This window comes from Hyperolius riggenbachi, chromosome 10 (assembly GCF_040937935.1).
Source record: "Hyperolius riggenbachi isolate aHypRig1 chromosome 10, aHypRig1.pri, whole genome shotgun sequence".
In the NCBI taxonomy this organism is placed as follows: domain Eukaryota; kingdom Metazoa; phylum Chordata; class Amphibia; order Anura; family Hyperoliidae; genus Hyperolius; species Hyperolius riggenbachi.
The window spans coordinates 236203106-236230405 of NC_090655.1; the positions used below are offsets into that span (position 1 = coordinate 236203106).

Consider the following 27300-nt stretch of genomic DNA (forward strand, 5'->3'; position numbering starts at 1 on the left):
AATGAAGTGACAGGAAGTAAAGGGAGGACATAGTAGAGACTGGCAGTAAAGGAGGTAAGAGATTATTGTATGTACTTTTTAATTTTTATACTAGTACATTTATTTATGCCTGTTGGCCATTGCACAGATTGTAGGATAGGTTACAGTGAGGGAGATTAGTACAGACACGGGTATGGGCAACTTTTACAATGGCAATATAGTAGGTATGAGTAAAGCTATTATGTACAGCAGTAACTGTATTTATATGGAAGGAGACCTAACCTAATACCTAACTCTAACCCCCCCCCTTGTAGGTGCTTAGCCCTACCTCCCACCTACTACCTAACTCTAACCCCCCTTCCCCCTTGTAGGTGCCTTGCCCTACCCGCACCCAATGCCTAACTCTAACCCTTTGTGTGGGTGCCTAGCCCTCCCCCCATGCCTAACTCTAACTTCCCTTGTAGGTGCCTATCCCCCCCCCCCCCCCCCCTTTCCCATGCCTAACTCTAACTCATGCTGTGTTCTACACACAGAATAACCTCCTCAATGCCACATAAAACCGGTTCTGTGCTCCCTTCACTGGCGACCTATAAAGTGGAGCTCCTATTCAAGATTGGACTACTGACATTTAAATCACTACACAATCTGGGCCCTGGATACATGAAAGAAATGTTGCAGCTGCGTAGCTATCCCTGCAATCTAATGGCCCATACTGACGGGAAACTTTTTGGCCTGTCGCCAGCACACGTGAGCCAGGTCCCTACGCATACACACGGCGGAGGGACCTGGCAACTGATGCGACGGAAGCTGTCGCTGTTGCGCCTCCCCCCGCCGGAAGCCCAATGTATAACTTATCTTGTTGCTGTCGCTAGTCCGCGTACTCACGTGGACTAGCGACAGTTGCGGCGGAGTTGCGGCGGCGACTGTCGCCAGGCGATTGAGCGGTTCAATCGCCCGGCAACATCAGCGACGAGCGACAGTTCGGGGTGCGCGCCCGGGCAACGCCGCATACTCACGGGCGACCTGTCGCTGCAACACGCGCGCGCCGCGTGTTGCGGTGACATTTGTAGCCTGTGAGTATTGGCCATAACATCCACAGGCTCTAATAATCTAGTCATACCCAGAGTTCACCGGAAAACTTGTAGTCACAGAGCTTTCTGTCATGCCGCTCCTACATTATGGAACGCCTTACCTCAGGAGATCAGGACAGTTCCATCTCTGGATGTTTTTAAATCCAGACTGAAAACCCACCTGTTCAGTTTGGCATTTGCAGAAATATAATTTTATTGCGTTAATACTTCATCCTACTACAAACTACTGAAGCTGAGAGAGCCTAAGCGCTTTGAGCCCTATGGGAGAAAATGTAGAAATGTTAGAAATAATATAGAAATGTTATTGTTGTTAAAATTGGTTAAAGAAAACTGAAGGTGTGGATCAGGCTTTACAGATACACCTGATCTTAGCTCAAAATCCATTTCTTACATTACAATCTCTCCATTAGCATGGGCAAGACCAAAGAGCTGCCAAAGGACGTCCGGGACAAGATTGTAGACTTGCACAAGGATGGCATGGGCTACAAGACCATTAGCAAGAAGCTCGGTGAAAAGGTGACAACTGTTGGCGCAATTATTCGAAAGTGGAAGAAATATAAAGTGACCGTCAATCGCCCTCGGTGTGGAGCTCCATGCAAGGTTGTGCCTCATGGGGCAAGGATGATCATGAGAGAGGTGAGGGATCAGTCCACTATCTGATGTGTCAGGCGGGCATAAGGTGTACAGGCTTAAGCTACATACACATGGGGGACAAAAGTGGCTAGTCGCTAGCGCATAGGGGACGCACGTGCGACAGCTCCGCCCGTGCAACAGCTGCCTACACATCTCTGTCCAAAGGCAGAGACGCGGCGGAAGCTGTCGCCGAAGGTTCCTCCCAACGCCGGAAGCTCCATACATTGTGTATGGAGTTGCTGTCGCTAGTCCGCATACACACGGCGGACTAGCGACAGTTGCGGCGACAGCTGTTGCCGGCGATTGAACAAGTCAATATCCTGGCGACAGCTCTGAGCGACGGTTTGGGCCGCGCACATCATACACACGGGTGCAACACGCTTGTGCCACATGGTCGCAGCGACAGCCGTACCCCGTGTGTATGAGCCATTACACATGGATCTGTTTGTGTATGGGTGTAGAGGAAAATGACATACTTACCTTTTACGTCGTCCTGGCCCCCCTCATTGCCACCCTTTGACTCCCTGAACATATCTTACAAGAGCTTGTCAGATTTGCTCATATGACTACGTGCCTGGCTGTGTATGAGGGCAGCTGTGTTGCTCCTGCACAAGTACGGCTGTGCCTGCACATAAAGCCGAAACCGCTCATATAGCGCAGGTGCAGTACGGCCGCGGTTATGCATGAAGAGGAGTGCAGGTGCGGACTTCAGGAGGGTCCTAAAGCAGCGGTGGTCTGGAGGAGGATGTTGGAAGCCTCTGGAAGTCCCCATTCTTAGGTAAGTGACTATTTCTATTATTTGATGCCACCTCGGGTTCTCTTTAAGGGACAGCATGTATAGGGCTTATAGTACAGATGATTAAGGATAAGTACGAGATTGTTAAACTCTAGACATGCATATCAGTGTATTTTCTTTGTGAGTCTATAGAGTGTTGTCTTATCTCACTACGTGTTCCTCACGGGAAATAGTGTGCAGCTATGTCTGGCACAGGCAAGTCTTTGTGAACTGTGCAAGCACAGAACACTCCCAGCTACGGCAGTGCAATCGAGAGAGGTGCGGACGTACCCACGCAAGCCCAATAGACCATAGCTGTAGTCGGCAATCTTTCAGAGGTTCTAGCAGCACACAAAAAGGCAGCAGAACTACACCAAGAGGCCAGATAGACTCCTGGGGGCTGGAAGAAGCCCCAGGTAAGTAGGTTTAATCTTTAACATTTCAGCTCAGATGTCCTTTAACATCAGACATAGTAGGAATACACACACAACACAAGATCAGGAACAGCAATCAAATCAAACAACCATGTCCCATATGTGTTAGGAAAAAAAAGACTTGTCTGTAGCTTTGTACTTGTTTTGCAAAATTGATGAGATTCTGCTGAATTTGTTTGTATTTTTTAGGCTGCTTACACACTAAGACGTTACAGGCGCACGTTAGTGCAGCCTGTAATGCTCCCCAACGCACAGCAATGTAACACAAGTGGGCTGTTCACACAGCCCACGTTACGTTACATGTAACGCTGCACGTTCTTAAAGTGCAGCATGCTACGGCGTTAGAGCGGCTTAAGCCGCGTTAGACTGTCTGCACATGCGCAGTCATGTTGGGGAGGAGCGGAGAGCGGCCAGGCACATGGCTAATTAATATTCACTGCACGTTGTGACGTGCAGTGTTTACTTTCAGGAGCGGCCGCTCTGTGCGGTGATTGGCCGGCGGGACCACATGATGATGCATGCGCACAAGAGTACGCATCACGGCATCACGGACGCCAGAGTGAGCTGTACAACGCGGCTCACTCTGACGTCCACAACGAAGAGCACCAGGCGTCGCGTTAGGTGCACGTTATGCGACCTTAACGTGGCACCTAACGCAACGTCTTAGTGTGCAAGCAGCCTTAAGGAATGATCCCTTTCTCTATATTATATCTCTTGATGCCAAATTTCCTGCAGGAGGCCAAACATCTGGATGGGCAGCAGGATCAGGAGAAGAACATTGTGATGGAAGATCAGGAGATCCCACCTCATCCTCAGGTAGAAACTCCATGGATAAACAGTGCTGGTTATAAAATGATCTATACATTTCCTGGCCATCTTTTATCATAACGTTTTCTTTCAGAGTGAAAGCCAGACTGATTTTAAAATTATTGTTATTAAAGAAGAGTTACAAGAAGAGGAATATGTGACGGAGAAAGGACAGAATTTAGAAGGACAGAAGAACCTCGTCGAGGACGACATGATGGAGAATCAACCGCCCTTCACATCACTGGGTAAGAGGAGAATTTCATTCACTTATATAAGAGAGCGATACGGAGGGTCGACCTAGATCCCCATCATCTGATAATCGCATAAAGACAGTGTATTCAGTCAATGTGTGTTTCCTACAGATGGATCCAGTAACAGGAGCCCACCAGAGAGAAGTACAGGTCCTCCTTATCCCCGGGATTGTCCACAGGAAGATCTCACCACCCGCCACCATTATCAGGTGGGTGGGACTGAGGGACTACAACTCAAAACTGACCTCTATGAGCCTATATCAATCTGTCACACTATAATTCTATCACACTGTGTAATGTTTATATATTATCCATCCTTATCATTTCTTATTATTTGTATTTAGAGGAAGGATCTTAACAACAAAACACAAATTAAAGAGGAAGAAGAGATGCATATCAGAGATGATCAGCATTCTGTGAAGGAGAATTTTATGATTGTAGCTGTTAATGAGGAAGATATCTATGTAAACCATGATCAGCAGTCCATGGAGGGTAAAAGGACAATAAAAGAGGAAGAATTATTGAATATTGGAAATGGTGAGTAATAAATATAAGGTGGAGATACTGTACACAATATGAAATGCCCATCTCCATTCCTCAGTATAACATCATAGTGCCAACAAATGAGGAGATACTGTACACCATATGAAAGGCCCATCTCCATTCCTCAGTATAACACCATATCACCAACAAATGAGGAGGAGATAATGTACACCATATGTAAGCTCCATCTCCATTCCTCAGTATAACATCATAGCACCAACAAATGGGGAGGAGATGCTGTACACCATATGAAAGGCCCATCTCCATTCCTCAGTATACCATCATAGTCCCAACAAATGAGGAGGAGATACTGTACACCATATGAAAGGCCCATCTCCATTCCTCAGTATAACATCATAGTCCCAACAAATGAGGAGGAGATACTGTACACCATATGAAAGGTCCATCTCCATTCCTCAGTATAACATCAGCACCAACAAATGAGGAGGAGATGCTGTACACCATATGAAAGGCCCATCTCCATTCCTCAGTAGAGCATCATAGTACCAACAAATGAGGAGATACTGTACACCATATGAAAGGTCCATCTCCATTCCTCAGTATAACATCATAGTACCAACAAATGAGGAGATACTGTACACCATATGAAAGGTCCATCTCCATTCCTCAGTATAACATCATAGTACCAACAAATGAGGAGATACTGTACACCATATGAAAGGTCCATCTCCATTCCTCAGTATAGCATCATAGTACCAACAATGAGGAGGAGATACTGTACACCATATGACAGGCCCATCTCCATTCCTCAGTATAACATCATAGCTCCAACAAATGAGGAGGAGATACTGTACACCACATGAAAGGCCATATCCATTCCTCAGTATAACATCATAGTACCAACAAATGAGGAGGAGATACTGTACACCATATGAAAGGCCCATCTTCATTCCTCAGTATAACATCATAGTACCAACACATGAGGAGGAGATACTGTACACCATATGAAAGGCCCATCTCCATTCCTCAGTATAACATCATAGCACCAACAAATGAGGAGGAGATACTGTACACCATATGAAAGGTCCATCTCCATTCCTCAGTATAACATCCTAGTACCAACAAATGAGGAGGAGATACTGTACACCATATGAAAGGCCCATCTCCATTCCTCAGTATAACATCATAGTACCAACAAATGAGGAGGAGATACTGTACACCATATGAAAGGCCCATCTCCATTCCTCAGTATAACATCATAGTACCAACAAATGAGGAGGAGATACTGTACACCATATGAAAGGTCCATCTCCATTCCTCAGTATAACATCATAGCGCCAACAAATGAGGAGGAGATAATGTACACCATATGAAAGGCCTATCTCCATTCCTCAGTATAACATCACAGTACCAACAAATGAGGGGGAGATACTGTACACCATATGAAAGGCCCATCTCCATTCCTCAGTATAACATCATAGTAGTAACAAATGAGGGGGATATAATGTACACCATATGAAAGGCCCATCTCCATTCCTCAGTATAACATCATAGCACCAACAAATGAGGAGGAGATACTGTACACCATATAAAAGGCCCATATCTATTCATCAGTATAACAGAACAGCATTTGGTGTGTGGCTCCCCTACTGAGTCCATTACCAGCACCCTTTACCTGTCAGCCTTAGTGGGGAGGTGCCTTGCAAAGGAGAAGGTGCAGTTCCTCCCCCTCACAAACTACCACTGTACCTAAAGCTGATGTGCACCTGAGCTCTGTCAGGGCCAATTCTAGGCTTTTTGCTGCCAGGTATAGTTGCCCCCAGTATAGGTAGCTAGTATAGTTGCCTCCAGTATAGGTAGCTAGTATAGTTGCCCCAGTATAGGTAGCCAATATTGTTGCCCCCAGTGGAGGTAGCCAATATTGTTGCCCCCAGTATTGGTAGCCAATATTGTTGCCCTCTCTATAGCTAGCCAGTATAGTTGCCCCAATATAGGTAGTTAATATAGTTGCCCCCAGTATAGGTAGCCAGTTTAGTTGCCCCCAGTATAGGTAGTATAGTTGCCACAGTATAGGTAGTTAGTACAGTTGCCCCCATTATAGGTAGTATAGTTGCCCTGTAGACATTCTCTTGGTCTGTTGGTGATGCTGTTTAATTGGAGCGGGTTATGTGCTACTTACACTCTCCCTTCATACTCCTATTATTAGAAGACTTAAGGGTCTTTTCAGCTTGGTATCGCCAGGCTTCCTCCAGAGATCTGCATGATTTGCTTATAGTGTATTCTAGTGTTTTTTCAGTTATTAAGATCTGCCACTAAGTTGATGTGATTCAGGCTGCAGTCCATACTTATACATATTCCAAGTTCTTTCAGTGATATCCTGGATGAAATAAGGACCTGCAGAGTTACCCTTCTATAGGAAGACCGCAGAGTCCTGGACTGCAGAGTTACTCCTCCTATAGGACAACTGCAGAGTCACCCCTCCTATAGGAAGAGTGCAGAGTTCTGACCTGCAGAGTTACACCTCCTATGGGAAGAGTCCAGATTCCGGACCTGCAGAGTTACCCCTCCTATAGGAAGAGTGTAGAGTTCTGACCTGCAGAGTTACACCTATGGGAAGAGTCCAGATTCCGGACCTGCAGAGTTACCCCTCCTACAGGAAGAGTGCAGAGTCCTAACCTGCAGAGTTTTTTTGTTGTTGTTCGTCTAGCCTTTTAGGACAGAGTTCCCCAACCCTGTCCTCAGGGCCCACCACCAGTACATTTTTTGCAGGAAACCACAAACACAGGTCAGGTAATTAGTGGCTCAGCAGAGCTGATTAACTACTTCTGTGGTTTTCTACAAAACATGCACTGTTGATGGGCCTCCAGGACTGGATTGGGGAACACTGCTTTAGGATGTGAATGCAGCATTAATGACTACTAGACTAACATGCATGACTCCTGATTACATACCATGAAACAGTAACATTTTCCTCAACAGATGGACAGTATGTCGGGAACCCCTCAGAGGGGCATCTTATGCCACATCCAGATGCAATGGTTAATGATGTCACACAGCTTCCGCTTACTGGATACACACAGCATGAAATCTACAGTACGGATAGAGGAACGCCTCCCTCTAGTGGTGAGGAGTCTTATGACAAATCACAGACAGTCTTCTCAGACATCCATATGCGATGTCACAGAGCCGAAACAGCAACAGATCCATCCATTCTGGAGGAAATGTCTGGTGATACATCGCACAGAGACGATCAGAGATTTCCATGCCCTGAATGCAGCAAATGCTGTAAATCAAAAACGGCTCTTGTTGCCCATCAGAAGGGTCATTCACAGAAACAGCCATTGTCTTGTTCAGAGTGTGGGAAATGTTTTAGTTACAAATCAGAACTTGATAGGCACCAAAGGTTTCACAGTGGCGAGAGGCCTTATCTTTGTACCGATTGTGGGAAAATGTTCAAGACAAACTCAGACGTTGTTGCTCACCAGAAAGTACACGTCAGTGGAATGCCTTATATGTGTTCTGAGTGTGGGAAACCATTTATGGCAAAATCAGGGCTCATCAGACACCAGAGAACTCATACTGATGAGAGGCCCTATCCTTGTTCAGAGTGTGAGAAATCATTCAAAACAAACCCAGACCTTGTTAGGCACCAGGCAGTTCACACTGGTGAGAGGCGCTTTTCATGTACCAGATGCAACAAAAGCTTTTCACAGAGCTCAGGCCTCGTACGTCATTTAAGGGTGCATACTGGTGAGAAGCCATTCTTCTGTCCAGAGTGTGGAAAATTGTTCATTTATAAAGTAGACCTTGTTGTGCACCAGAGAACTCACACGGGCCAATACCCTTATGCCTGTTCAGAGTGTGGGAAATGTTTCATTTACAGAGAATCCCTTGTAAAACACCAGAGAATTCACACTGGTGAGCGGCCATTTTCCTGTTCAGACTGTGGGAAATCTTTCAGTCAAAAAATACATCTTTTTACTCATGAGAGAAGTCATCATAGGTGAGCATCTGTTGCGCTTTTCCAAGTAATGTGTCAATGAGAGAGGTTTCTTTCCTAGGAGAGAAAAAAATTATATCAAATGTGTGAATGGACTATTTCCTGTTCAGAGAGTGGGAAATATTTCAGTTAGAAACAAACACTTCTTAGACACAAGAACATGTACTGTATATAGATCCTGGTTATACTGTGGAAAATGTTTTGACACAAATGATCTCCTTCCTAAAAGTATTTTATAAAGGTTTGTTTTGGGAAAATCAAGTCATTTATTTATTTTTTGTATTTATAAAGCGCCAACATATTACGCAGCGCTGGACATTAGTTTAGGTTACAAACAATATTTAGGGGTGAGATACAGCAATATGACAATACGGGAATACAAGAAAGACCAGATCATGCAGCACAGTATGATTACAAGGTAATGCTTAGTCAGTCACTGGATGGTAGCATGGAGATTAGGCAATTTAGGTTCACTCAGATGCATAGCATGGGTTCACAGTAATGGAGGTGCATGATCAGGTAGGACACAAAAGGAGGAGGACCCTGCCCGAAGGCTTACAATCTAGAGGGAGAGGTAAGGACACGAAAGGTAGGGGACCAGAGTTCAGCTGTGGGTTTAGAGCACTTGTGAGGGGTAGTAGGCCAGAGTGAAAAGGTGAGTGTTGAGGGCCTTCTTGAAGATGTTGAAGGAGGGGGTTGCCCTAATGGGTGGAGGTAGGGAGTTCCATAGTGTTGGAGCAGCTCTTGAGAAGTCCTGGAGGCGTGCATGGGACTGGGTGATGCGGGGGGTGGTCAGGCGAAGTTCTTTGGAAGAGCGGAGTGAGCGGCTAGGTTTGTATCTCTGAGTAAGATCAGAAATATAGGTTGGACAGGTTTTGTGGACAGATTTGTAAGTCAGACACAGTATCTTGAATCTGATTCTGAACTGGATAGGAAGCCAGTGGAGGGATTCAAGGAGGGGATCCACCGTGGTGGAGCGATGGGAGCAGTAAATAATTCTGGCTGCCGCATTCATGATGGACTGCAGTGGGGCTATTCGGGTCATAGGGAGACCAGACAGAAGGGCATTGCAGTAGTCAAGGCGGGAAATTATTAGGGCATGGATGAGGAGTTTAGTGGTGGCAGAGGTCAGGAAAAGGCGAATCTTACAGATGTTCCGAAGGTGAAGTTTCAGGACTTTGTGAGGTTTTGGATGTGGGGAGTGAAGGAGAGTGCGGAGTCCAGGGTGACACCCAGACAGCGGGCTTGAGAAGTAGGGCGAATGGTAGTGTGGTTAACAGTGACATTCACATCTGGGAGGTTCATGGATGGCCAGGGTGGGAAGATCATGCATTCAGTTTTGTCTAGATTTAGTTTCAGGAACCTGGCGGACATCCAGGAGGAGATGGCTGATAGGCAGGAGGAGACATTGTCCATGGTAGTGGAGGATATGTCAGGGGTGTGGAGGTAGATCTGGGTGTCATCTGCATACAGATGATAGTTAAAACCCATGGAGGAGATAACCTTGCCGATGGAGGATGTGTATAGGGTGAACAGTAGGGGGCCAAGGACCGAGCCTTGGGGGATTCCCACCGAGAGGTGGTTGGGGGTGAACGGGGACTCATTGAAGGCTGTCGTGAAGGAGCAGTTGGAGAGGTAGGATGAAAGCCAGGTCAGAGCGAGATCGGGAATGCCCATGGACTGGAGTAGTAGGGGATGATCTACTGTGTCAAAAGCTGCTGAAAGGTCAAGGAGGAGGAGAATGGAGTATTTACCTTCAGCTTTAGCTAAGGCAAGGTCATTGACCACTTTGGTGAGAGCAGTTTCGGTTGAGTGGGCAGGCCGAAGTCCAGATTGCAGTGGGTCTAGCAGTGAGTTGGCATTGAGGTACTGGGTCAGGCGTTTGTGAACCAGACGCTCGAGTTTTGAGGCAAAGGGGAGGAGGGAGATAGGGCGGTAGTTGGAGGGTAGCGAGGGGTCAAGGGAGGGTTTCTTGAGCAGGGGTAGTACAGTGGCCTGCTTGAAGTCTGAGTGGAAGGTGCCTGTGGATAGGGAGAGGTTAAACAGGGTAGTGAGGACTGGGGCCAATTCTGTGAAGTGAGGCTGGAGTAAATCAGAAGGGATGGGGTCAAGGGGGAAAGTAGTGGTATGGGAAGTCTGCAGTAGGTGGTTGACTTCCTCGGTGGTAGTAGGAGTGAAGGAGGTGAGGGGAGGATAGGGTGGAGGAGGAGCTGGTTGGTAGGGGGTGGGAGGTGAAGATTGGATATTTCCTGATGGATGGAGACAATTTTGTTGGTGAAGTGGGTGGCTAAATCTGTGGCAGAGAGGGAGGAAATGGAGGGTGGGGGGTGGGTTTAAGCTGGGAGTTGAAAGTGGAAAAAGACGCCGGGGGTTGGAAGCTTGTGCTCCAATGAGCTTGTTAAAGTATTCCTGCTTCGCATGAGCAATGGCAGTGTGGAACTGCAGCAGGTTAGTCTTGTACTGTAGGAAATCCTGGTGAAGTCTAGTTTTCCTCCATTTCCGTTCAGTGGCTCGTGTTTTCCTCTGGAGGTTGCGAGTATGGGTAGTGCGCCAGGGCTGGGGGTTAGGGGGTCGGTTGCGGCGGAATATTGGTGGAGCAGCTTTCTCTAGGGCTGATGAGAGAGTTTGGCGATACTGAGCTGCAGCAAGATTAGGAAAGGTTAGGGTGGGGAGAGGGCATGGAGGGGCCAGCAAGGACGCGAGGGTTGAGCTTGCGTAGGTCTCGCTGCCATCGACCAGGTGTGTGGGCGGGCAGTTTGGAGGAGCCTTCCGTGAGGAGGTTGAAGGTGAGAAGGTGATGGTCTGAGGGTGGAAAGGGTGCGATGTCAAGGTCTGAAATGGTGGTGGATTTAGTGAATATAAGGTCGAGAGTGTGACCTGCAGTGTGAGTGGGGGTATTGGTGTGTTTGCACTAGGCCAAGGGAGTTGGCAATGGTGAGTAGCCAGGTCACAACTAAGTTCTTGGCTTCATCAATGGGAATATTGAAATCCCCGAGTTATTGAAGTAGACATCTGGTGGGTGGAGCCATCACATGGCCTATCGCAACTTGCAGAGGTTCTGACCTTTTGGCTATTCCTGTCCACTATGGAGTTTTGCCTGAAGGCACTGCACCTCACATAATTCTTTTACTTTATTCTCTTCTTGATGATGCTTAATTGGAATCATTCCCCGCCGGAAGCCCAATGTATAACTTATCTTGTTGCTGTCGCTAGTCCGCGTACTCACGCGGACTAGCGACAGTTGTGGCGGAGTTGCGGCGGCGACTGTCGCGAGGCGATTGAGCGGTTCAATCGCCCGGCGACATCAGCGATGAGCGACAGTTCGGGGTGCGCGCCCGGGCAACGCCGCATACTCACGGGCGACCTGTCGCTGCAACATTTGTAGCCCGTGAGTATTGGCCATAACATCCACAGGCTCTAATAATCTAGTCATACCCAGAGTCCACCGGAAAACTTGTAGTCACAGAGCTTTCTGTCATGCCGCTCCTACATTATGGAACTCCTTACCTCAGGAGATCAGGACAGTTCCATTATTATTATTATTATTATTATTATTATTATTTATTGTATTTATAAAGCGCCAACATATTACGCAGCGCTGAACATTAATTTAGGTTACAGACAATATTTAGGGGTGACATACAGCAATATGACAATACAGGAATAATAGAAAACCAGATCACACACCATAGTATGAGTACAAGGTAATGCTTAGTCAGTCACTGGATGGAGCATGGAGATTAGGCAGGTTAGGTTCACTCAGATGCATAGCATGGGTGCACAGTAATGGAGGTGCATGATCAGGTAGGACACAAAAGGAGGAGGACCCTGCCCAAAGGCTTACAATCTAGAGGGAGAGGTAAGGACATGAATGGTAGGGGACCAGAGTTCAGCTGTGGGTTTAGAGCACTTGTGAGGGGTAGTAGGCCAGAGTGAAAAGGTGAGTTTTGAGGGCTTTCTTGAAGATGTTGAAGGAGGGGGCTGCCCTAATGGGTGGAGGTAGGAAGTTCCATAGTGTTGGAGCAGCTCTTGAGAAGTCCTGGAGGCGTGCATGGGACTGGGTGATTCGGGGGGCGGTTAGGCGAAGTTCATTGGAAGAGCGGAGTGAGCGGCTAGGTGTGTACCTCTGAGTAAGATCGGAAATGTAGGTTGGACAGGTTTTGTGGACAGATTTGTAGGTCAGACACAGTATCTTGAATCTGATTCTGGACTGGATAGGAAGCCAGTGGAGGGATTCTAGGAGCGGATCCACCGTGGTGGAGCGATGGGAGCAGTGGATAATTCTGGCTGCCGCATTCATGATGGACTGCAGTGGGGCTGTTCGGGTCATAGGGAGACCAGACAGCAGGGCATTGCAGTAGTCAAGGCGGGAAATTATGAGGGCATGGATGAGGAGTTTGGTGGTGGCAGAGGTCAGGAAAGGGCGAATCTTACAGATGTTACGAAGGTGGAAGTTGCAGGACTTAGTGAGGTTTTGGATGTGGGAAGTGAAGGAGAGTGCGGAGTCCAGGGTGACACCCAGACAGCGGGCTTGAGAGGTAGGGCGAATGGTAGTGTGGTTAACAGTGACATGCACATCTGGGAGGTTCGTGGATGGCCGGGGTGGGAAGATCATAAATTCAGTTTTGTCTAGATTTAGTTTCAGGAACCTAGCGGACATCCAGGAGGAGATGGCTGATAGGCAGGAGGAGACCTTGTCCATGGTAGTGGTGGATATGTCAGGGGTGTGGAGGTAGATCTGGGTGTCATCTGCATACAGATGATAGTTAAAACCCATGGAGGAGATAACCTTGCCAATGGAGGATGTGTATAGGGTGAACAGTAGGGGGCCAAGGACCGAACCTTGGGGGACTCCCACCGAGAGGTGGTTGGGGGTGGAAGAGGACTCATTGAAGACGGTCGTGAAGGAGCGGTTGGAGAGGTAGGATGAAAGCCAGGACAGGGCGAGATCGTGAATGCCCAAGGACTGGAGGCACTGGAGGAGTAGGGGATGATCTACTGTGTCAAAAGCTGCTGACAGGTCAAGGAGGAGGAGAATGGAGTATTTACCTTCAGCTTTAGCTAAGGCAAGGTCGTTGACCACTTTGGTGAGAGCAGTTTCGGTTGAGTGGGCAGGCCGAAATCCAGATTGGAGTGGGTCTAGCAGTAAGTTGGCATTGAGGTACTGGGTCAGGCGTTTGTGAACCAGGCGCTCAAGGAGTTTTGAGGCAAAGGGGAGGAGGGAGATAGGACGGTAGTTGGAGGGTAGCGAAGGGTCGAGGGAGGGTTTCTTGAGCAGGGGTAGTACAGTGGCCTGCTTGAAGTCTGAGGGGAAGGTGCCTGTGGATAGGGAGAGGTTGAACAGGGTAGTGAGGACTGGGACCAATTCCGTGAAGTGAGGCTGGAGTAAATCGGAAGGGATGGGGTCAAGGGGGGAAGTAGTGGTATGGGAAGTCTGCAGTAGGTGGTTGACTTCCTCGGTCATAGTAGGAGGGAAGGATGTGAGGGGAGGATAGGGTGGAGGAGGAGTTGGGTGGGAGGGGGTTGGAGGTGAAGATAGGAGATTGGATATTTCCTGGCGGATGGAGACAATTTTGTTGGTGAAGTGGGTGGCTAAATCTGTGGCAGAGAGGTAGGAAACGGAGGGTGGGGGGGTGGGTTTAAGCAGGGAGTTGAAAGTGGCAAAAAGACGCTGGTGGTTGGAAGCTTGTGCTCCGATGAGCTTGCTAAAGTATTCCTGCTTCGCATGAGCAAGGGCAGTGTGGAACTGCAGCAGGTTGGTCTTGTACTGTAGGAAATCCTGGTTAAGTCTAGTTTTTCTCCATTTCCGTTCAGTGGCGCGTGTTTTCCTCTGGAGGTTGCGAGTATGGGTAGTGCGCCAGGGCTGGGGGTCGGTTGCGGCGAAATATTGGTGGAGCAGCTTTCTCTAGGGCTGATGAGAGAGTTTGGCGATACTGAGCTGCTGCGAGATTAGGACAGGTTAGGGTGGGGAGAGTGGAGGAGAGGGCATGAAGGGGGTCAGCAAGGACACTAGGGTTGAGCTTGCGTAGATCTCGCTGCCATCGACCAGGTGGGTGGGTGGCTAATTTAGAGGTGCCTTCCGTGAGGAGGTTGAAGGTGAGAAGGTGATGGTCTGAGGGTGGAAAGGGTGCGATGTCAAGGTGTGCAATGGTGGTGGATTTAGTGAATATAAGGTCGAGAGTGTGACCTGCAGTGTGAGTGGGGGTGTTGGCGTGTTGTACTAGTCCAAGTGAGTTGGCAATGGTGAGTAGCCGGGTCACAGCGGAGCTCTGGGCTTCATCGATGGGAATATTGAAATCCCCAAGGATGATGGTGGGGAGGTCAGAGGAGAGGATGTGAGGGAGCCAGGAGGCAAGGTCATCGAGAAATTGTAGGGTGGAGCCCAGAGGGCGGTATAAGACCGCAACAATGGCAGAGAGGGGGTGGTAGAGGCGGATGGTGTGGGCCTCAAATGATTTGAATTGTAGAGAGGTAGGTGGGGTGAGGACACGGAAGGTGCAGGATGGTGAGAGGAGCAGACCCACCCCTCCCCCGGTCCTATTGTCTGGTCTGGGGGTGTGACTGAGGTGAAGCCCCCCGTAGGAGAGGGCAGCCTCTGCGGCAGAGTCAGAGGGGGTGAGCCATGTCTCAGTGAGTGCGAGGATGGTGAGGGATTTGGAGAGGAAGAGGTCGTGGACTGCTGTAAGTTTATTGCGGACGGATCTGGCATTCCAGAGACCGCAGGGTAGGGGGAGCATGTGTTTGTGGGTGGGATGGAAGGAAATAAGCTTTCTGTCATGCCGCTCCTACATTATGGAACGCCTTACCTCAGGAGATCAGGACAGTTCCATCTCTGGATGTTTTTAAATCCAGACTGAAAACCCACCTGTTCAGTTTGGCATTTGCAGAAATATAATTTTATTGCGTTAATACTTCATCCTACTACAAACTACTGAAGCTGAGAGAGCCTAAGCGCTTTGAGCCCTATGGGAGAAAATGTAGAAATGTTAGAAATAATATAGAAATGTTATTGTTGTTAAAATTGGTTAAAGAAAACTGAAGGTGTGGATCAGGCTTTACAGATACACCTGATCTTAGCTCAAAATCCATTTCTTACATTACAATCTCTCCATTAGCATGGGCAAGACCAAAGAGCTGCCAAAGGACGTCCGGGACAAGATTGTAGACTTGCACAAGGATGGCATGGGCTACAAGACCATTAGCAAGAAGCTCAGTGAAAAGGTGACAACTGTTGGCGCAATTATTCGAAAGTGGAAGAAATATAAAGTGACCGTCAATCGCCCTCGGTGTGGAGCTCCATGCAAGGTTGTGCCTCATGGGGCGAGGATGATCATGAGAGAGGTGAGGGATCAGTCCACTATCTGATGTGTCAGGCGGGCATAAGGTGTACAGGCTTAAGCTACATACACATGGGGGACAAAAGTGGCTAGTCGCTAGCGCATAGGGAACGCGCGTGCGACAGCTCCGCCCGTGCGACAGCTGCCTACACATCTCTGTCCAAAGGCAGAGATGCGGCGGAAGCTGTCGCCGAAGGTTCCTCCCAACGCCGGAAGCTCCATACATTGTGTGTGGAGTTGCTGTCACTAGTCCGCATACACACGGCGGACTAGCGACAGCTGTTGCCGGCAAATGAACAAGTCAATATCCTGGCGACAGCTCTGAGCGACAGTTCGGGCCGCGCACATCATACACACGGGCGACCTGTCGCCGCAACACGCTTGTGCCACATGGTAACGGCGACAGCCGTACCCCGTGTGTATGAGCCATTACACATGGATCTGTTTGTGTATGGGTGTATAGGAAAATAACATACTTACCTTTTACGTCGTCCTGGCCCCCCTCATTGCCACCCTTTGACTCCCTGAACTTATCTTACAAAAGCTTGTCAGATTTGCTCATATGACTACGTGCCTGGCTGTGTATGAGGGCAGCTGTGTTGCTCCTGCACAAGTACGGCTGTGCCTGCACATAAAGCCGAAACCGCTCATATAGCGCAGGTGCAGTACGGCCGCGGTTATGCATGAAGAGGAGTGCAGGTGCGGACTTCAGGAGGGTCCTAAAGCAGCGGTGGTCTGGAGGAGGATGTTGGAAGCCTCTGGAAGTCCCCATTCTTAGGTAAGTGACTATTTCTATTATTTGATGCCACCTCGGGTTCTCTTTAAGGGACAGCATGTATAGGGCTTATAGTACAGATGATTAAGGATAAGTACGAGATTGTTAAACTCTAGACATGCATATCAGTGTATTTTCTTTGTGAGTCTATAGAGTGTTGTCTTATCTCACTACGTGTTCCTCACAGGAAATAGTGTGCAGCTGTGTCTGGCACAGGCAAGTCTTTGCGAACTGTGCAAGCACAGAACACTCCCAGCTACGGCAGTGCAATCGAGAGAGGTGCGGACGTACCCACGCAAGCCCAATAGACCATAGCTGTAGTCGGCAATCTTTCAGAGGTTCTAGCAGCACACAAAAAGGCAGCAGAACTACACCAAGAGGCCAGATAGACTATTGGGGCTGGAAGAAGCCCCAGGTAAGTAGGTTTAATCTTTAACATTTCAGCTCAGATGTCCTTTAACATCAGACATAGTAGGAATACACACACAACACAAGATCAGGAACAGCAATCAAATCAAACAACCATGTCCCATATGTGTTAGGAAAAAAAAGACTTGTCTGTAGCTTTGTACTTGTTTTGCAAAATTGATGAGATTCTGCTGAATTTGTTTGTATTTTTTTAGGCTGCTTACACACTAAGACGTTACAGGCGCACGTTAGTGCAGCCTGTAATGCTCCCCAACGCACAGCAATGTAACACAAGTGGGCTGTTCACACAGCCCACGTTGCATTACATGTAACGCTGCACGTTCTTAAGAAAGTGCAGCATGCTACGGCGTTAGAGCGGCTTAAGCCGCGTTAGACTGTCTGCACATGCGCAGTCATGTTGGGGAGGAGCGGAGAGCGGCCAGGCACATGGCTAATTAATATTCACTGCACGTTGTGACGTGCAGTGTTTACTTTCAGGAGCGGCCGCTCTGTGCGGTGATTGGCCGGCGGGACCACATGATGATGCATGCGCACAAGAGTACGCATCACGGCATCACGGACGCCAGAGTGAGCTGTACAACGCGGCTCACTCTGACGTCCACAACGAAGAGCACCAGGCGTCGCGTTAGGTGCACGTTATGCGACCTTAACGTGGCACCTAACGCAACGTCTTAGTGTGCAAGCAGCCTTAAGGAATGATCCCTTTCTCTATATTATATCTCTTGATGCCAAATTTCCTGCAGGAGGCCAAACATCTGGATGGGCAGCAGGATCAGGAGAAGAACATTGTGATGGAAGATCAGGAGATCCCACCTCATCCTCAGGTAGAAACTCCATGGATAAACAGTGCTGGTTATAAAATGATCTATACATTTCCTGGCCATCTTTTATCATAACGTTTTCTTTCAGAGTGAAAGCCAGACTGATTTTAAAATTATTGTTATTAAAGAAGAGTTACAAGAAGAGGAATATGTGACGGAGAAAGGACAGAATTTAGAAGGACAGAAGAACCTCGTCGAGGACGACATGATGGAGAATCAACCGCCCTTCACATCACTGGGTAAGAGGAGAATTTCATTCACTTATATAAGAGAGCGATACGGAGGGTCGACCTAGATCCCCATCATCTGATAATCGCATAAAGACAGTGTATTCAGTCAATGTGTGTTTCCTACAGATGGATCCAGTAACAGGAGCCCACCAGAGAGAAGTACAGGTCCTCCTTATCCCCGGGATTGTCCACAGGAAGATCTCACCACCCGCCACCATTATCAGGTGGGTGGGACTGAGGGACTACAACTCAAAACTGACCTCTATGAGCCTATATCAATCTGTCACACTATAATTCTATCACACTGTGTAATGTTTATATATTATCCATCCTTATCATTTCTTATTATTTGTATTTAGAGGAAGGATCTTAACAACAAAACACAAATTAAAGAGGAAGAAGAGATGCATATCAGAGATGATCAGCATTCTGTGAAGGAGAATTTTATGATTGTAGCTGTTAATGAGGAAGATATCTATGTAAACCATGATCAGCAGTCCATGGAGGGTAAAAGGACAATAAAAGAGGAAGAATTATTGAATATTGGAAATGGTGAGTAATAAATATAAGGTGGAGATACTGTACACAATATGAAATGCCCATCTCCATTCCTCAGTATAACATCATAGTGCCAACAAATGAGGAGATACTGTACACCATATGAAAGGCCCATCTCCATTCCTCAGTATAACACCATATCACCAACAAATGAGGAGGAGATAATGTACACCATATGTAAGCTCCATCTCCATTCCTCAGTATAACATCATAGCACCAACAAATGGGGAGGAGATGCTGTACACCATATGAAAGGCCCATCTCCATTCCTCAGTATACCATCATAGTCCCAACAAATGAGGAGGAGATACTGTACACCATATGAAAGGCCCATCTCCATTCCTCAGTATAACATCATAGCACCAACAAATGAGGAGGAGATACTGTACACCATATGAAAGGTCCATCTCCATTCCTCAGTATAACATCATAGCACCAACAAATGAGGAGGAGATACTGTACACCATATGAAAGGCCCATCTCCATTCCTCAGTATAACACCCTAGCACCAACAAATGAGGAGGAGATACTGTACACCATATGAAAGGCCCATCTCCATTCCTCAGTATGACATCATAGCACCAACAAATGGGGAGGAGATACTGTACACCATATGAAAGGCCCATCTCCATTCCTCAGTATAACATCATAGCACCAACAAATGAGGAGGAGATACTGTACACCATATGAAAGGTCCATCTCCATTCCTCAGTATAACATCATAGTACCAACAAATGAGGAGGAGATACTGTACACCATATGAAAGGCCCATATCTATTCATCAGTATAACAGAACAGCATTTGGTGTGTGGCTCCCCTACTGAGTCCATTACCAGCACCCTTTACCTGTCAGCCTTAGTGGGGAGGTGCCTTGCAAAGGAGAAGGTGCAGTTCCTCCCCCTCACAAACTACCACTGTACCTAAAGCTGATGTGCACCTGAGCTCTGTCAGGGCCAATTCTAGGCTTTTTGCTGCCAGGTATAGTTGCCCCCAGTATAGGTAGCTAGTATAGTTGCCTCCAGTATAGGTAGCTAGTATAGTTGTCCCAGTATAGGTAGCCAATATTGTTGCCCCCAGTATTGGTAGCCAATATTGTTGCCCCCTCTATAGGTAGCCAGTATAGTTGCCCCAGTATAGGTAGCTAGTATAGTTGCCCCCAGTATAGGTAGTATGGTTGCCCCAATATAGGTAGTTAGTATAGTTGCCCCCAGTATAGGTAGCCAGTTTAGTTGCCCCCAGTATAGGTAGTATAGTTGCCACAGTATTATTATTATTTAGTATTTATATAGCGCCGACATATTACGCAGCGCTGTACAGTGTGTATATATATATATATATATATATATAGATCTTGTCACTAATTGTCCCTCAAAGGAGCTCACAATCTAATCCCTACCATTGCCATATGTCTATATTATGTAGTGTAAGTACTGTAGTCTAGGGCCAATTTGTTTTTTCTAGGGGGAGCCAATTAACTTATCCGTGTGTTTTTGGAGTGTGGGAGGAAACCAGAGTGCCCGGAGGAAACCCACGCAGACACGGAGGGAACATACAAACTCTTTGCAGATAGTGCCCTGGCTGGGATTCGAACCAGGATAGTATAGGTAGTTAGTACAGTTGCCCCCATTATAGGTAGTATAGTTGACCTGTAGACATTCTCTTGGTCTGTTGGTGATGCTGTTTAATTGGAGCGGGTTATGTGCTACTTACACTCTCCCTTCATACTCCTATTATTAGAAGACTTAAGGGTCTTTTCAGCTTGGTATCGCCATGCTTCCTCCAGAGATCTGCATGATTTGCTTATAGTGTATTCTAGTGTTTTTTCAGTTATTAAGATCTGCCACTAAGTTGATGTGATTCAGGCTGCAGTCCATACTTATACATATTCCAAGTTCTTTCAGTGATATCCTGGATGAAATAAGGACCTGCAGAGTTACCCTTCTATAGGAAGACCGCAGAGTCCTGGACTGCAGAGTTACTCCTCCTATAGGACAACTGCAGAGTCACCCCTCCTATAGGAAGAGTGCAGAGTTCTGACCTGCAGAGTTACACCTCCTATGAGAAGAGTCCAGATTCCGGACCTGCAGAGTTACCCCTCCTATAGGAAGAGTGTAGAGTTCTGACCTGCAGAGTTACACCTATGGGAAGAGTCCAGATTCCGGACCTGCAGAGTTACCCCTCCTACAGGAAGAGTGCAGAGTCCTAACCTGCAGAGTTTTTTGTTGTTGTTCATCTAGCCTTTTAGGACAGAGTTCCCCAACCCTGTCCTCAGGGCCCACCACCAGTACATGTTTTGCAGGAAACCACAAACACAGGTCAGGTAATTAGTGGCTCAGCAGAGCTGATTAACTACTTCTGTGGTTTTCCACAAAACATGCACTGTTGATGGGCCTCCAGGACTGGATTGGGGAACACTGCTTTAGGATGTGAATGCAGCATTAATGACTACTAGACTAACATGCATGACTCCTGATTACATACCATGAAACATTAACATTTTTCTCAACAGATGGACAGTATGTCGGGAACCCCTCAGAGGGGCATCTTATGCCACATCCAGATGCAATGGTTAATGATGTCACACAGCTTCCGCTTACCGGATACACACAGCATGAAATCTACAGTGCGGATAGAGGAACGCCTCCCTCTAGTGGTGAGGAGTCTTATGACAAATCACAGACAGTCTTCTCAGACATCCATATGCGATGTCACAGAGCCAATACAGCAACAGATCCATCCATTCTGGAGGAAATGTCTGGTGATACATCGCACAGAGACGGTCAGAGATTTCCATGCCCTGAATGCAGCAAATTCAAAACGGCTCTTGTTGCCCATCAGAAGGGTCATTCACAGAAACAGCCATTGTCTTGTTCAGAGTGTGAGAAATGTTTTAGTTACAAATCAGAACTTGATAGACACCAAAGGTTTCACAGTGGCGAGAGGCCTTATCTTTGTACCGATTGTGGGAAAATGTTCAAGACAAACTCAGATGTTGTTGCTCACCAGAAAGTACACGTCAGTGGAATGCCTTATATGTGTTCTGAGTGTGGGAAACCATTTATGGCAAAATCAGGGCTCATCAGACACCAGAGAAATCATACTGATGAGAGGCCCTATCCTTGTTCAGAGTGTGAGAAATCATTCAAAACAAACCCAGACCTTGTTAGGCACCAGGCAGTTCACACTGGTGAGAGGCGCTTTTCATGTACCAGATGCAACAAAAGCTTTTCACAGAGCTCAGGCCTCGTACGTCATTTTAGGGTGCATACTGGTGAGAAGCCATTCTTTTGTCCAGAGTGTGGAAAATTGTTCATTTATAAAGTAGACCTTGTTGTGCACCAGAGAACTCACACGGGCCAATACCCTTATGCCTGTTCAGAGTGTGGGAAATGTTTCATTTACAGAGAATCCCTTGTAAAACACCAGAGAATTCACACTGGTGAGCGGCCATTTTCCTGTTCAGACTGTGGGAAATCTTTCAGTCAAAAAATACATCTTTTTACTCATGAGAGAAGTCATCATAGGTGAGCATCTGTTGCGCTTTTCCAAGTAATGTGTCAATGAGAGAGGTTTCTTTCCTAGGAGAAAAAAAAATTATATCAAATGTGTGAATGGACTATTTCCTGTTCAGAGAGTGGGAAATATTTCAGTTAGAAACAAACACTTCTTAGACACAAGAACATGTACTGTATATAGATCCTGGTTATACTGTGGAAAATGTTTTGGCACAAATGATCTCCTTCCTAAAAGTATTTTATAAAGGTTTGTTTTGGGAAAATCAAGTCATTTATTTATTTATTGTATTTATAAAGCGCCAACATATTACGCAGCGCTGGACATTAGTTTAGGTTACAAACAATATTTAGGGGTGACATACAGTAATATGACAATACGGGAATACAAGAAAGACCAGATCATGCAGCACAGTATGATTACAAGGTAATGCTTAGTCAGTCACTGGATGGTAGCATGGAGATTAGGCAATTTAGGTTCACTCAGATGCATAGCATGGGTTCACAGTAATGGAGGTGCATGATCAGGTAGGACACAAAAGGAGGAGGACCCTGCCCAAAGGCTTACAATCTAGAGGGAGAGGTAAGGACACGAAAGGTAGGGGACCAGAGTTCAGCTGTGGGTTTAGAGCACTTGTGAGGGGTAGTAGGCCAGAGTGAAAAGGTGAGTGTTGAGGGCCTTCTTGAAGATGTTGAAGGAGGGGGTTGCCCTAATGGGTGGAGGTAGGGAGTTCCATAGTGTTGGAGCAGCTCTTGAGAAGTCCTGGAGGCGTGCATGGGACTGGGTGATGCGGGGGGGGCGGTCAGGCGAAGTTCATTGGAAGAGCGGAGTGAGCGGCTAGGTTTGTATCTCTGAGTAAGATCAGAAATATAGGTTGGACAGGTTTTGTGGACAGATTTGTAAGTCAGACACAGTATCTTGAATCTGATTCTGGACTGGATAGGAAGCCAGTGGAGGGATTCAAGGAGGGGATCCGCCGTGGTGGAGCGATGGGAGCAGTGGATAATTCTGGCTGCCGCATTCATGATGGACTGCAGTGGGGCTATTCGGGTCATAGGGAGACCAGACAGAAGGGCATTGCAGTAGTCAAGGCGGGAAATTATTAGGGCATGGATGAGGAGTTTAGTGGTGGCAGAGGTCAGGAAAGGGCGAATCTTACAGATGTTCCGAAGGTGGAAGTTGCAGGACTTTGTGAGGTTTTGGATGTGGGCAGTGAAGGAGAGTGCGGAGTCCAGGGTGACACCCAGACAGCGGGCTTGAGAAGTAGGGCGAATGGTAGTGTGGTTAACAGTGACATTCACATCTGGGAGGTTCATGGATGGCCAGGGTGGGAAGATCATAAATTCAGTTTTGTCTAGATTTAGTTTCAGGAACCTAGCAGACATCCAGGAGGAGATGGCTGATAGGCAGGAGGAGACATTGTCCATGGTAGTGGAGGATATGTCAGGGGTGTGGAGGTAGATCTGGGTGTCATCTGCATACAGATGATAGTTAAAACCCATGGAGGAGATAACCTTGCCAATGGAGGATGTGTATAGGGTGAACAGTAGGGGGCCAAGGACCGAGCCTTGGGGGATTCCCACCGAGAGGTGGTTGGGGGTGAACGGGGACTCATTGAAGGCGGTCGTGAAGGAGCAGTTGGAGAGGTAGGATGAAAGCCAAGTCAGGGCGAGGTCGGGAATGCCCATGGACTGGAGGTAGGGCTAGTAGAGACAAAAAACACAGGGACACCGGGAGCCCGATATCGTGTATTACCGTAGCGTAAGATGATCTAATGCAGAAGAAATATACTCACAATTCTGGGTTGCTAGCTAGGCAACCACCATCAAAACGTGTGGAGAAGTACCGTCTCCACTCGGCCTTGTCGGTCGCCGCTCCCGGAAAAGAATACTACTATAATGGACTTACAGTAAGTATGACCCCACGTAGTGGGGGTATTAGAAAGTATTAAACACTGTGGGAGGCGCCCCTAAGTCTCATATTATATAGAAAATCAATTGAACACAGATAAGCGTAATGCGTCTTACCTGTTATGGAGGCTCGGACACATATGGATCATATAAATCAAGTTTATTAATAGCACTATGGATTGGACAACGCGTTTCGCGACCACAAGTCGCTTCCTCAGGTCAAGTACAGTGCTTCAGAAGAAAAATAAGAACAAGATGGCGCTTAGGCTAAAACATCTCACTTCATATACAATAGTAAAATTGAAATAAAAATCACACAATATGCATGCATAAAATGAACTTCCGAGATCTGTACGCATAAGCATATACACTATAAGCACATGTATACATATGCAAGTGCCTATACACATCATCTCTAACTTCTAAAATTGTAAAACTATCCCTATATTATACAGGCATCTATAAGACATAATTGGCATAAAAATTCGGAACACTAACAGACATTTCAGTGTCGGGCTAGATTACCCTCTACACGGTGATCCGTTTTCATACCCATATCTACATAAAGTCTACTTCCAATAGCTTCTTATGATGGGCATAATAAATTATAATCCACATCACCTAAATTATAAACCATAATCTACAGTCACGCTCTTGTATCGCTATTAGGCTATCAGTGAAAGGTTACCATCTAGAGAGAGGGGAGCCATGCAGTGTTAGGGGTTACCATAGCAACCCAGACTGGTAAGGGGTCTGTATTTTAAGGAACGCTTGGTAGCACGGATGGAGCCAGTTATGCTGGCTAAAAGGAAGTGCCCAGGGGTTCCCCAATAGATAGGACTTGTAAGTTCTGATGGCCTCACAGGCAAATTAGGGGTGCAGGTGCGGACATGTGGCCGGGTGTAAGAGGCTGCGGAGTGGCTTACCTGTATAGCGGAGACATACAGCGTGGGCGCCATATGCGCGGTAGGTTTCGCATCCCTTTTAAAAGATGTATGGCCGCAGACTGCAGCTCGTGTGCGCGGGAGTCCGGGAACCTCGTGACGTCACATCCGACGGAAGTGCGTCAGCGTAAGGGAAAGAATACGAGCGGCGGCCATCTTGTGTGTGGCCACCCTAACTGCAGACGGCGGCCATCATGTGTGTGGCCGCTCTAACTACGAACGGCGGCCATCTTGTGTGTGGCTGCTCTCACTACATGTGGCGGCCCTCTTGTGTGTGGCGCTATCCCTTCCCTATAGTAGGGGGAAGTGTTGGGGGTGGCCATCTTGTATGTGGCCATCCTATCTTGGGGGCCATATTGGTTGTGCTCGTATTTTGGTAGGGTGATCATCCCTTTCAAAGTTAGTCTTGTGGGTAAGACTTAATAATTATAAAAAATATAAAAATTAATTATAAAAAAAAATATATATATATATAATATGATAAATATATAATAACAACAGGATGACGACCTCATATTGATCTGGGATGGTGATTTCGATTCAACCAATAAATTTGTAAATTACATGAATGACAACACATGGGGTATTTCATTTACATCAAACTCTAGCGAACAAAAGATCGAGTACCTGGATGTAGCACTATTTATCGAAGATGGAGCTATTAAAACACGCAACCACTTCAAAAATGTAGACGCAAATGGATATATCGATTATAGGAGCAGCCACTATAAACCATTGAGGAAGAACATACCGTTCGGCCAGTTCCTTAGAATCCGGAAAAACTGTACAGATCTAAAGACGTATGACGCATATGGCGCCCACGCTGTATGTCTCCGCTATACAGGTAAGCCACTCCGCAGCCTCTTACACCCGGCCACATGTTCGCACCTGCACCCCTAATTTGCCTGTGAGGCCATCAGAACTTACAAGTCCTATCTATTGGGGAACCCCTGGGCACTTCCTTTTAGCCAGCATAACTGGCTCCATCCGTGCTACCAAGCGTTCCTTAAAATACAGACCCCTTACCAGTCTGGGTTGCTATGGTAACCCCTAACACTGCATGGCTCCCCTCTCTCTAGATGGTAACCTTTCACTGATAGCCTAATAGCGATACAAGAGCGTGACTGTAGATTATGGTTTATAATTTAGGTGATGTGGATTATAATTTATTATGCCCATCATAAGAAGCTATTGGAAGTAGACTTTATGTAGATATGGGTATGAAAACGGATCACCGTGTAGAGGGTAATCTAGCCCGACACTGAAATGTCTGTTAGTGTTCCGAATTTTTATGCCAATTATGTCTTATAGATGCCTGTATAATATAGGGATAGTTTTACAATTTTAGAAGTTAGAGATGATGTGTATAGGCACTTGCATATGTATACATGTGCTTATAGTGTATATGCTTATGCGTACAGATCTCGGAAGTTCATTTTATGCATGCATATTGTGTGATTTTTATTTCAATTTTACTATTGTATATGAAGTGAGATGTTTTAGCCTAAGCGCCATCTTGTTCTTATTTTTCTTCTGAAGCACTGTACTTGACCTGAGGAAGCGACTTGTGGTCGCGAAACGCGTTGTCCAATCCATAGTGCTATTAATAAACTTGATTTATATGATCCATATGTGTCCGAGCCTCCATAACAGGTAAGACGCATTACGCTTATCTGTGTTCAATTGATTTTCTATATAATATGAGACTTAGGGGCGCCTCCCACAGTGTTTAATACTTTCATGGACTGGAGGGACTGGAGGAGTAGGGGATGATCTACTGTGTCAAAAGCTGCTGAAAGGTCAAGGAGGAGGAGAATGGAGTATTTACCTTCAGCTTTAGCTAAGGCAAGGTCATTGACCACTTTGGTGAGAGCAGTTTCGGTTGAGTGGGCAGGCCAAAATCCAGATTGCAGTGGGTCTAGCAGTGAGTTGGCATTGAGGTACTGGGTCAGGCGTTTGTGAACCAGACGCTCGAGTTTTGAGGCAAAGGGGAGGAGGGAGATAGGGCGGTAGTTGGAGGGTAGCGAGGGGTCAAGGGAGGGTTTCTTGAGCAGGGGTAGAACAGTGGCCTGCTTGAAGTCTGAGGGGAAACTAAAACAGATGAGCAGGACAGCCAGGCAACTGGCAGTGTTAAAAAGTAAACAAATATGGCAGCCTCCATAGTCTTCTCACTTCAGTTGTCCTTTAAAAGGCAGAGTGTGGATTTTAAACAGCAGCTGTGACAGTGTGATGCAACCTTTACAATAAAGCTATAAAACTGAAAATAAAAATATGAGACTCTTTTCAGTACTACTAATGCTCTATTTCTT

At 46.8% G+C, this 27300-nt stretch overlaps 1 protein-coding gene across 2 annotated transcripts; it reads left to right on the top strand.

The window, feature by feature from the left end:
* On the top strand, positions 1–27271 carry LOC137534920 (zinc finger protein 585A-like). Of its 2 annotated transcripts, XR_011024386.1 has the most exons (14): positions 1–54; positions 1481–1706; positions 3648–3728; positions 3814–3964; positions 4082–4179; positions 4315–4507; positions 7454–8477; positions 15590–15815; positions 17759–17839; positions 17925–18075; positions 18193–18290; positions 18426–18618; positions 21134–23834; positions 26743–27271. XR_011024386.1 is itself a non-coding variant. In XM_068256633.1 (13 exons), the coding sequence occupies exons 2-13, from the start codon at positions 1482–1484 to the stop codon at positions 22150–22152; spliced, it is 3540 nt and encodes a 1179-aa protein (XP_068112734.1). In that variant the 5' UTR covers positions 1–54; position 1481; the 3' UTR covers positions 22153–23934. The 2 variants fall into 2 exon arrangements, 1 of the variants encoding a protein (XP_068112734.1); XM_068256633.1 differs by lacking the exon at positions 26743–27271 and having other exon boundaries at positions 21134–23934.
* The last annotated feature ends 29 nt before the right edge of the window (positions 27272–27300 follow it).